The sequence below is a fragment of the Scyliorhinus torazame genome, chromosome 13 (genome assembly GCF_047496885.1).
Source record: "Scyliorhinus torazame isolate Kashiwa2021f chromosome 13, sScyTor2.1, whole genome shotgun sequence".
Classification (NCBI taxonomy): Eukaryota; Metazoa; Chordata; class Chondrichthyes; order Carcharhiniformes; family Scyliorhinidae; genus Scyliorhinus; species Scyliorhinus torazame.
This window is the reverse complement of record NC_092719.1, coordinates 107,000,521-107,012,812: the sequence shown is the minus strand read 5'-3', so window position 1 is coordinate 107,012,812 and position 12,292 is coordinate 107,000,521. Positions and strand designations below refer to the sequence as shown.

Genomic DNA, 12,292 nt, shown 5'->3' with positions numbered 1-12,292 from the left:
GGTTGTTAAGGCCCAGAAGAAATTCCTAATGTGGTGGAATCAGATTCCATGGAAGCTTTCAAAAGATAATTGGACATAGTGTGAAGAGGACAAATTTTCAGGGTTAAGAGAAAAATCTGTGTGCTGAGCTAATTTGACTAGCTCTATCAATGAGCTAGCATAGGTATAGTGGGCTGAATGGTCTCCATTATTGCTGTAAGTTTCTATGACTAAAATGGAGCAAGCTCTTTATCTGTTGTCCAAACTCTGGTCATGGTATCTCCCAGCAGCAGAGGGCGCTGGTGCCGATTTTCCCATTCCGAATGCAGGCCTCTCTCTACTGCTTTTTCCTGAACGAGTTACATAATCAGCAGAGAAACAGACAGCTGCAAACTGCCCAACTTTCTCCAAGAGTTAGGTTTGTTCAACTTCTTTTCTGTCAGTTCAGTAGTCTGAATACTTACCTTCCAATATCTGAATAAACTCACTGCTCCTGAAACAGTGAGTGCAGAGGGAGTTTACTCTGTATCGAACCCCGTGCTGTACCTGTCCTGGGAGTGTTTGGGAAACTATAGAGGAGGTTTACTCTGTATCTAACCCCGTGCTGTACCTGTCCTGGGAGTGTTTGGGAAACTATAGAGGGAGTTTCCTCTGTATCGAACCCCGTGCTGTACCTGTCCTGGGAGTGTTTGGGAAACTATAGAGGGAGTTTCCTCTGTATCGAACCCCGTGCTGTACCTGTCCTGGGAGTGTTTGGGAAACTATAGAGGGAGTTTCCTCTGTATCGAACCCCGTGCTGTACCTGCCCTGGGAGTGTTTGGGAAACTATAAAGGGGGTTTACTCTGTATCGAACCCCGTGCTGTACCTGTCCTGGGAGTGTTTGGGAAACTATAGAGGGGGTTTACTCTGTATCGAACCCCGTGCTGTACCTGTCCTGGGAGTGTTTGGGAAACTATAGAGGGGGTTTACTCTGTATTGAACCCTTGCTGTACCTGTCCTGGGAGTGTTTGGGAAACTATAGAGGGGGTTTACTCTGTATCGAACCCCGTGCTGTACCTGTCCTGGGAGTGTTTGGGAAACTATAGAGGGGGTTTACTCTGTATCGAACCCCGTGCTGTACCTGTCCTGGGAGTGTTTGGGAAACTATAGAGGGGGTTTACTCTGTATCGAACCCCGTGCTGTACCTGTCCTGGGAGTGTTTGGGAAACTATAGAGGGGGTTTACTCTGTATCGAACCCCGTGCTGTACCTGCCCTGGGAGTGTTTCGGAAACTATAGAGGGAGTTTACTCTGTATCGAACCCCGTGCTGTACCTGTCCTGGGAGTGTTTGGGAAACTATAGAGGGGGTTTACTCTGTATCGAACCCCGTGCTGTACCTGTCCTGGGAGTGTTTGGGAAACTATAGAGGGGGTTTACTCTGTATCGAACCCCGTGCTGTACCTGTCCTGGGAGTGTTTGGGAAACTATAGAGGGGGTTTACTCTGTATCGAACCCCGTGCTGTACCTGTCCTGGGAGTGTTTGGGAAACTATAGAGGGAGTTTACTCTGTATCGAACCCCGTGCTGTACCTGTCCTGGGAGTGTTTGGGAAACTATAGAGGGGGTTTACTCTGTATCGAACCCCGTGCTGTACCTGTCCTGGGAGTGTTTGGGAAACTATAGAGGGGGTTTACTCTGTATCGAACCCCGTGCTGTACCTGTCCTGGGAGTGTTTGGGAAACTATAGAGGGGGTTTACTCTGTATCGAACCCCGTGCTGTACCTGTCCTGGGTGTGTTTAATGGGGACAGTGTAGAGGGAGCTTTACTCTGTATCTAACCCCTGCTGTACCTGCCCTGGGAGTGTTTGGGAAACTATAGAGGGAGTTTACTCTGTATCGAACCCCGTGCTGTACCTGTCCTGGGAGTGTTTGGGAAACTATAGAGGGAGTTTACTCTGTATCGAACCCCGTGCTGTACCTGTCCTGGGAGTGTTTGGAAAACTATAGAGGGGGTTTACTCTGTATCGAACCCCGTGCTGTACCTGTCCTGGGAATGTTTGGGAAACTATAGAGGGTGTTTACTCTGTATCGAACCCCGTGCTGTACCTGTCCTGGGAGTGTTTGGGAAACTATAAAGGGGGTTTACTCTGTATCGAACCCCGTGCTGTACCTGTCCTGGGAGTGTTTGGGAAACTATAGAGGGGGTTTACTCTGTATCTAACCCCGTGCTGTACCTGTCCTGGGAGTGTTTGGGAAACTATAAAGGGGGTTTACTCTGTATCGAGCCCCGTGCTGTACCTGTCCTGGGAGTGTTTGGGAAACTATAGAGGGGGTTTACTCTGTATCTAACCCCGTGCTGTACCTGTCCTGGGAGTGTTTGGGAAACTATAGAGGGGGTTTACTCTGTATCGAACCCCGTGCTGTACCTGTCCTGGGAGTGTTTGGGAAACTGTAGAGGGGGTTTACTCTGTATCGAACCCCGTGCTGTACCTGTCCTGGGAGTGTTTGGGAAACTATAGAGGGGGTTTACTCTGTATCTAACCCCGTGCTGTACCTGTCCTGGGAGTGTTTGGGAAACTATAGAGGGAGTTTACTCTGTATCTAACCCCGTGCTGTGCCTGTCCTGGGAGTGTTTGGGAAACTATAGAGGGAGTTTACTCTGTATTTAACCCCGTGCTGTACCTGTCCTGGGAGTGTTTGGGAAACTATAGAGGGGGTTTACTCTGTATCTAACCCCGTGCTGTACCTGTCCTGGGAGTGTTTGGGAAACTATAGAGGGGGTTTACTCTGTATCTAACCCCTGCTGTACCTGCCCTGGGAGTGTTTGGGAAACTATAGAGGGGGTTTACTCTGTATCTAACCCCGTGCTGTACCTGTCCTGGGAGTGTTTGGGAAACTATAGAGGGGGTTTACTCTGTATCGAACCCCGTGCTGTACCTGTCCTGGGAGTGTTTGGGAAACTATAGAGGGGGTTTACTCTGTATCGAACCCCGTGCTGTACCTGCCCTGGGAGTGTTTGGGAAACTATAGAGGGGGTTTACTCTGTATTGAACCCTTGCTGTACCTGTCCTGGGAGTGTTTGGGAAACTATAGAGGGTGTTTACTCTGTATTGAACCCTTGCTGTACCTGTCCTGGGAGTGTTTGGGAAACTATAGAGGGGGTTTACTCTGTATCGAACCCCGTGCTGTACCTGTCCTGGGAGTGTTTGGGAAACTATAGAGGGAGTTTACTCTGTATCGAACCCCGTGCTGTACCTGTCCTGGGAGTGTTTGGGAAACTATAGAGGGGGTTTACTCTGTATCTAACCCCGTGCTGTACCTGTCCTGGGAGTGTTTGGGAAACTATAGAGGGAGTTTACTCTGTATCGAACCCCGTGCTGTACCTGTCCTGGGAGTGTTTGGGAAACTATAGAGGGGGTTTACTCTGTATCTAACCCCTGCTGTACCTGCCCTGGGAGTGTTTGGGAAACTATAGAGGGGGTTTACTCTGTATCTAACCCCGTGCTGTACCTGTCCTGGGAGTGTTTGGGAAACTATAGAGGGGGTTTACTCTGTATCGAACCCCGTGCTGTACCTGTCCTGGGAGTGTTTGGGAAACTATAGAGGGGGTTTACTCTGTATCGAACCCCGTGCTGTACCTGCCCTGGGAGTGTTTGGGAAACTATAGAGGGGGTTTACTCTGTATTGAACCCTTGCTGTACCTGTCCTGGGAGTGTTTGGGAAACTATAGAGGGTGTTTACTCTGTATCGAACCCCGTGCTGTACCTGTCCTGGGAATGTTTGGGAAACTATAGAGGGGGTTTACTCTGTATCGAACCCCGTGCTGTACCTGTCCTGGGAGTGTTTGGGAAACTATAGAGGGAGTTTACTCTGTATCGAACCCCGTGCTGTACCTGTCCTGGGAGTGTTTGGGAAACTATAGAGGGGGATTACTCTGTATCGAACCCCGTGCTGTACCTGTCCTGGGAGTGTTTGGGAAACTATAGAGGGAGTTTACTCTGTATCGAACCCCGTGCTGTACCTGTCCTGGGAGTGTTTGGGAAACTATAGAGGGAGTTTACTCTGTATCTAACCCCGTGCTGTACCTGTCCTGGGAGTGTTTGGGAAACTATAGAGGGAGTTTACTCTGTATCAAACCCTGTGCTGTACCTGTCCTGGGAGTGTTTGGGAAACTATAGAGGGAGTTTACTCTGTATCGAACCCCGTGCTGTGCCTGTCCTGGGAGTGTTTGGGAAACTATAGAGGGAGTTTACTCTGTATCGAACCCCGTGCTGTACCTGTCCTGGGAGTGTTTGGGAAACTATAGAGGGAGTTTACTCTGTATCGAACCCCGTGCTGTACCTGTCCTGGGTGTGTTTGATGTGGACAGTGTAGAGTGAGCGTTACTCTGTTTCTAGCTCCGTGCTTTATCTGCGTGGGAGAGTTTGATTAGAATGTTGTAGAGGGAGCTTTACTCTGTATCTAACCCTGCGTTGTACTTGTGCTGGGAGAGTTTGATTGGGATACTGTAGAGCAGGCATTGTCAAACTCGGGGGCGCGACCCACGGGTGGGTGTTGGAAGGGTTGCGGAGCCGTTTGTCGCGGTGCTCCCGATCGCGCAAATCCGCTTGAAGGCTGCAAGCGGCCTTCAAAATGGCCACAAACATATTTTAAAAATCCGGCCGCACTGCACATGCGTGCCCGATCACCGGTGTGCATGCGCAGTGCAGCCGCATTTCTTTTTATACGGTTGCAGCCTTTTCTTTTTTTGCAAGTTCGGGGGGGCCAAAGGGACCAAAGAGACAAAGGGACCATTGGGGCCAAAGGGACCCAAAACCATTTCCTCCATTTTTGTCAGCAACAAACAAGGTAAAAGAAAATGGTGGGCCGCGAAGGTCGGCCGACGTGGGTCGCGAAGGTCGGCTGAGTTGGATCCCGAAGGTTGGTCTGTTGGTAAAAATGGGTCCCTGGGAAAAAAAGTTGGAAAACACTGTTGTTTACTCTGTATCTAACCCCTTGCTGTACCTACCCTGGGAGTGTTTGATGGGGACAATGTAGAAGGAGCTTTACTCTGTATCTAACCCTGTGCTGTACTTGTCCTGGGAGTGTTTGATGGGGATAGTGTTGAGGGAGCTTTACTCTGTATCGAACCCCGTGCTGTACCTGTCCTGGGAGTGTTTGATGTGGACAGTGTAGAGGGAGTTTTACTCTGTCTCTAGCTCTGTGCTGTACCTATGCTGGGAGTTTTTGATGGGACAGTTTAGAGGGAGTTTTACTCTGTATCTAACCCTGTGCTGGGAGTGTTTGATTGGGACTGTTGCTGCTCTTTAGTCAGCATATCTTAGGTCATGTCGCTGCCCCTCCCCCATCATTGTTGTGAATGAGAGACCTCAGTGGCCTGTGGAATCTGGATACTGGTTCAGCCTGTTTTTCAGCTCCCGCCTGTTCCTGAACTGAATAATCAGTAAGGGAGTTGCTGTTGCTTTTGGTATTCCTGCTGTTCTCCAACTCTGTAGCAAACTGAGTCTGTGTACCCCTGGAACCTTTATTCTTTGGAAAGTGCCTCCTTGGGCAACGTCTAGCTCCTAAATTTCACTTGCTATCTGTGTCTTCCACCTCGGATAACAGCTCAGTCTTACTCTGTGCTAATTGCCCCCTTCCTAAGTCATTGTTTTACACCACAAGACCAATTTTTAACTCTGTACTACTTTCTGTTAACAACATCTATTTCCTATCGCCTGTCTATTATCATGTATTTTTTGTATCCAAATTTAATATTTTTACGTCACTTGCGCTGTACCCTGTGCTCATTTTGGCTGTTGGTCTGGATTTGAGCCCCATTAATCTTGCTCTTTTTCTATTTCCTTTCTAATGTTTCTTATCCCCTTCACTCCTAGACTGTCTCTCCTCATCATGTCTCCTTTCACTTCTCCACTCTCCCGTTCCCTGTCCCACCACCATTCCCTCCCCCAACTTCAATAGTCAATATTCCTGCTCACTTCCTGCCGTCCCAGGCTGGACTCTCTGGGATCAGCCTACAGCGTCTCTCTGTGCCTCTCTGGACATCGAGGCACTCTGTGTTGGCTCATTACAAGCTGCAAACCCAAATGCCACACCGCACTATCGATGGGCTGATTGGCCTACTTCTGCTCCTACGCCTTATTGTCTCTCTGGCTGACCTTCCCGCCCAGTGCACCCGCTGGGGGCTAATTCTGCCAGTCATCTTCCTGTCAGAACCAGCTCTCCCAGTGTTAACTCTGTAGATGTTGCACGTGGTCTATTCTCACTATCCTTTTACTCGTCTCCATTTAGAACCTCCATTCACTTGTCAACAAGGGCCTTGCCATCCATGAACCTGTTGTGGACGATTACATCACCATCATGGTCTAACAGAAACCTAGTTGTGGGGTGATGGCACCTTCTTCCTCCCTTAATGAAGCTTCCCGTCCTCACCACTCACCCTGTCATGATGAGTGATGTGACAGTGGTGATAATCACCAGATCACGCATTTTCCTGAACCACTCCCCCCTCCTCTTCTAGCACCGTCTCCTCCTTTAAGCACCTCGCCTTGTTTCACCCCTCTCACCCTCTCATTCAAAGTCATCATTCTGTACCACCCTCCCAAACACAATACAAATCGCCAAGATTTCTTCATTGTTTGTTTTCCCTCCGCCTCTGAGCCGAACGACTTCCCTTTCTCACCTCAACTCCTTGTGTTCTCGCTCTCTTCTCTGAGTTCACTGCTGCCTAATGCTCCCTCCCAGGTAAACTTCCCAACCCATAGCCAGCCTCCTGTGTGCAGTCTTGCATTTATTGTCTTACATTGAGCTCACATCTTTTCAATTACAGATGAGGACATCTCTGCTCATTACTCGTATCATTCTCCCATCTCTACCTCCTCTGTCCATCGCTGGAAAAAGCTATCCCCAAATTCACTTACAAATGCCATTCAAAATCCAAACTTGCGCATTTGGCCCTCTGTGGGCCACAACATTTCTGCAGCGACTGATTTACTGAATTGCACCCTCACCTCCACTTTTGATGGGCTCATTCTTGATAAAACCATAACTCACTCTCACCCTGGCCGCTCCCTCTGGTACAGCTCTCACCTCTCACTCCCTTGAGTCCAAGGGATGCAGCATTGAAAGAATGTGGCAGACAATTGGTTTCGCTATTCACCCACCAGACCAATTAAACTATTGAGTATTGATCCTGTCTGCTAAATCTGATCATTATTGCAGGAATGCAAAGAGAACCCCCGCCTGCTTCCGTCTGCTGTAAATGATCTGCTAATACACCTCTTCCCCGGTCCCCTCCACCCTCCTCTCCCTCATTACGTGTGAGCAGCTCATGGACAAGTTACTAAGACAATCCCGCCAGTTGCCTCAGCTGTCTCATCCCCTTCTCACCCAATGGGCTAGACGTCCACTAAATGACCTCCTGCCCGAGCCCTGAACTTGCCTCTTTCTCTTCTCTCCCATCTGCCCTCATGACCTTTCATATTATCTGGTCCACGAGACCCACCTCTCATTCCCTCAATCCTATTCCCACTAAACTGCTGATCATCTAACTTCCCCTGCTGGCCCTCATGTTAGTCACAATTACAACCAGTAATTCTCTCTCTCTCCAGCTGTTGTCCCTCTTTGCTTTCAATTTGCCGTCATCACTCCTCTTCTCGAGAAACCAACACCTGACCATCCCAATCATAGCTGACATCCTGTGACGAAGGTAAACTTTGGGCGCAATCTACCGGCCATGTCGTGCCGGATGAGAGCGGGTGGGCCGGTTAGATAGCCAAAATCGGGACCCACACTGGGCACTGATCGGTTTCTGATCTAACTGGACCGCTCCCGTTGGCGAGATGAGGATGCCGCGGCGGCGTGGCGAGAAACTAATAATGACCAATCTCCATCCCATTAATGGGAAGGAACAGCCACCCTTCATCTCACCACCTCCCCAGCGAGTGGTCATGTGGGTGCCGTTCAGTGCACCTATTTAAAAAATGTGACGTTGGCGGAGCAGCTGCTGTGGGGAGCCGAGGAGGTAATTAGCCATCTTTTCTCACAGGCAAACAGCTTGGGGTGCTGGGACTGCTGGCCCTGTGCTCGGCACAAGGTGGGGGACCATCGGCTGGGGGGGGGACAACCACGCTCGGCACCACCATGCCAACCCCTGGATCTGTGTACCCATTCTGGAAGCAACCCTCGCCCTTGTTCGTCTGCCCCATCGACCACCCATAACCCCCACCGACTGCCAAGGCGAGGCCTCTGGCTGTGCGGCTGAAGACTATTGCTGAAAGGGAATTGGCAATCGTGGTTAAGTGAGCACTTCACACAAACCAGGGGTGGGTGGACCATGTAGCATGTGGGAGTCATTGCCGAGCATCCCAATCACACCTTGATGCCTGGTCACTGTGCCTGAACACTGCGGGAGGCAACACCACACACGCAGCAGCCAACATCCGAACACCCCGGGGATGGGACACAGCTCCGGAGACATGTCCGTGGCTGGAGGGTGATGTGCTACAGGGAGGGGGAGGATGTCTGGAGAGATCAGCCAGGAGTTTGGAGGTTGGGCCATGTTGCAGAAGAAAACAAAATGCCAGAGGTGTCATACTGCTTGTAGTCAAGCCCCCCCCCCCCCCCCACCACTCTGCCGATGGTGCCTCCCCCCCGGCCCTCAGTATCCTTAATGTGCTTAACCTTCCTTGCTCTACATCTAGGTGTGTCCCGAGGAGGCACATCTGAGGTGTACTTGTTGACAGCACATGCACAGCGTGCCGCCCTGTCCCATGACTTCAAGACGCAGCCTCATCAGAGGGGAAGCTGGCGGCCACCAACCTCAATCCATGGGACGGGTGCTGGTTGGCGCTCAGTGCCATCTCCTCCCGCTCGGTGCCCATAGGGCCCTGGGGTTCCCCGTGGGACAGAGGGGCAGCTGTTTTGAGCCCCGGCTGCCCCCGGCATCATCTGGCTCTGCCAGCCCTGGCGGCTCCCCGATGTCTGCACCATGGTATTGACACCCTCGGCGATGCTCCTCAGTGACTGGGACATGCTCGGCAGCGCCTCAGCCATGCCCATCTGAGAGCAGGACATTTCCCGCAGCATCTTATCAATCTCGGTTCGGTACTTGGTGACATTCCCCAGCGAGTCGGACGTTCTGTCGAGTCCCTCAACCATGGCCGTCACCGACTGCGCGACACCTTGGACACCTTCATTCATGCTGCCAACTTCGTGCACCAGGCTCTCCACTGCGGTCGCTACCCTAACAGTGTTGGGCTCAGTGTCACTCATTGACGGCGACAATGCATGTGCCCATAGCCTCTTGAACTCCTCCAATCGGCTATGGACTTGCTGGAGTTTCGCTGACATCTCCCTCTGAATGTCTCGGCCACTCTCTAATGTCTCCATCAGCTCCGGCTAACTCTGTTCCACAGGCTCAGCATCAGGCTGGAACCCAACTGGGATCCAGCAGACCTCCGACTGCTGTCCCGCCTGGGGGTTCCTGCCTCCACCTGATCTACATAATCAGCAGTGTGGTGCTCACCAGATTGTGCCCCAGAAGCCTGACCACTAACATGTCCCACCGAGGTGTCTGTATCTGTGCTGGTGGAGGGTGGGGATGTCAGCTGTGACACGTCGATCGTGGCATCCACAGAGCTCTCCTCCAAGGTGTTCTCCTGGGAGGCAGGAGAGCGGGCTACCCGGAATGGGCCGGTGCCGTCGGCTGGAGTACCTGCGGAAGAATGGACATGTGGTCAGTGGGAGGGATGGGTCAGTCAGTAAGGCAATAACAACTCATGTTTGACAGGTCCTCCGGGTGGGGCCCGGTGGTTCCTCTCTTCTGCGGCTTTGCCAGCATTCGCGTTGGTGACCGCTCTGTCCTCGGCCAGCCCCGTCACCTGCAGGGCTTGCTCCTCGAAGGTGGTGAGGATTCGTATGTCCGGCACCCCACCGCCAGTCTGGACCCTGTCCTGATTATTGTGGGAGAGCTTCTCCTGTGGGGACACAGAGGGGGCATCGTTGCTGCACACGTGGTTTAGTAGTGGGAGGGGGGGTGGGAAGGAAGGGTTGGGGGGGATTGAAGGGAGAGGGGGTGAAGGGAGGGGTTGCAAGGATGGGGGGAGGGAGACGTTGGTGTCAACTCACCCATGCAGGTGGTTGACCTTCTGACTATTCTGGATGCCAGTCTTCCTGGTCACACCCCCCAAGCTCACGGTCACTGCCATCTTATCCCAGACTGTACTGGCTGCCCTGAGGCTCCCCTTCCAGGACTCTCGGGGGAACGGGACAACCCTCCTGTCCTCCACCGCATCGAGGATCTCCCTATGTCCGCGTCTCCAAATCTTGGAGCCGCTCGTCTCGGTGCCATGGCTGCAAGCTATGTGGGGCTGGTTGTTCAACTGCTGTTTAGGTGCTGCTGGATCTTGTTAGTGGGGGGCTGGCGAGCGCAGTGCCGGTGAATCAGCTGGCGAGCGTTCATTTGCAGCGAGAAGCCCCTGGGATCTCGTTAAGTGGACCAATTAACGTTGAATAGCGTTGCCAGCCTCACCGCGCCGAGCGCCAGGAAGCTTGCGGCAGTTCCCAATCGCTACTACACTTTCCCTCGTTCCCTCTGTATCAACCCCGTGCTGTACCTGTCCTGGGAGTGTTTGATGGGGGACAGTGTAGAGGGAGTGTAGATTAAACTTGATTATTATGGGGATCAGGGGTTATGGGGATGAGAAAATATCAGCCATGATTGAATGGCAGAGCAGACTCGATGGGCCAAGTGGCCTAATTCTGCTCCTATGTGTTATAGTCTTATGGTGTACTATGTATCTAACCCCGTGCTATCCATCGTTTCCTCTGCAGGATGCTGCAGTAACTGCTGGGAACCATGGTGAGTATTGAGACTAAGGAAGGCACTGTGCAATCTGAAGGCCAGGAACTGTTTTACCGCCTGACCACACCCACGGAAGAGCCTCCCAGGCTCTCTGTGCTGCTGCTCCATGGCCTTCTCTACACCTCTGAGAATTGGTTGAAGCTTGGTACCCTCCAGAAGTTGGCTGAGGCGGGATACGAGGCAGTCGCTATCGACTTACCAGGTGAGGTAGCGAGTTACTCTTGAACAGTATACACATTGAGTGATGCGTGACGTTGGCAAGAAAGGAAGTTGTCAGCACATGATGAAGGATTTTGTGCTGTTCGCTTCAAAATCCTAAGACGCATTAGCTGTGGGAGTACCTACAGCACATGGGCTGCAGCGGTTGAAGAAGATGGTATCACACTGTAGGCATCCTGGATTCTCAAGGACCGGCGATCAAGGTCTTGGAACAGACAATGTTTTATTCACTAGCTGAGAAGCTACACCATGCATGTCCTCTGCCTGTGCTCTGGGAGAACTCCTTTATTCATTTATTTTTTAAAAATATTTTTAGTCAACAGGTTTTCACCATACAAAAGAACCCCAACAATACAAAAAACAATCCCCCTGCCCCTCCCAACAGTCAACAGTAACCAACTTCCAAAAGTACGTGATGAACAAATCCCAACAATTGTCGAACCCCTCCTACCCCTACCCCTCAGCATGAACTTCACCTTCTCCAGGGTCAAAACCTCCAGCAGGCTCCCCCGTCACGCCGAGGCACAGGCTGGAAAAGCTGATCTCCACCCCAAAAAGACCCGCCTGCGAACAATCAGCGAGGCGAAGGCTAAACGAAGGCTGCCCCCACACCCGCCTGCAACTTGGACTGGTCCGACACCCCGAATTTGGCTTCTAGGGGGCCGGGCTCCACATCCATATGCAAAACCCCTGAGATTGTACTGAACACCGTCCTCCAAAACCTTTCCAACTTCGGCAGGACCAAAACATATGAACGTTATTCACAGGGCCCCTCCCACGTCGCTCACAGACATCCTCCACCCTCTCAAACAGCCGGCTCATCCTTGATTTTTGAGGCGTGCCCTGAACAGTACCTTCAGCTGTATCAGCCCCGACTTCGCACAGGAAGTCGAGGCATCCACCCTCCTCAGCACCTCACACCACAATCCCTCTTCAGTGCCCCCCCCACCCAGCTCTTCCTCCCACTTTGCCTTAATCCCCTTCATGGATACCCTATCCTCCTCCAGGATCCTCCCGCAGATCGCCGTCATGACCCCCCCCCCCCCCCCTCTCCAGCACCCCCACTGACAGCACCACCTCCAGCAATGAAGAGGCCGGCACTATCAGGAATGTCAGGAAAGTCTTTTTTGCAAAGTCCTGAACCTGCATGTACCTAATCCCTTCCCCCTGCACCAACCCGTACTTCTCTCCCAACTCCTCGATGCTTGCGAATCCCCCCCCCCACCCCCCACCCCCACCCCGCCCAAGGAT

The 12,292-nt window shown here is 52.0% G+C and overlaps 1 protein-coding gene across 1 annotated transcript in view; it reads left to right on the top strand.

Moving 5' to 3' along the window:
* Positions 1-276: 276 nt before the first annotated feature.
* abhd14b (abhydrolase domain containing 14B) overlaps positions 277-12,292 on the top strand; it is a 54,470-nt gene continuing 42,454 nt past the window's right edge. The window contains exons 1-2 of the mRNA XM_072472032.1: positions 277-397; positions 10,792-11,024. Of these exons, the coding sequence (XP_072328133.1) occupies positions 10,817-11,024 (208 nt within the window). The 5' untranslated portion in view covers positions 277-397; positions 10,792-10,816. The remainder of the gene's footprint in view (positions 398-10,791; positions 11,025-12,292) is intronic.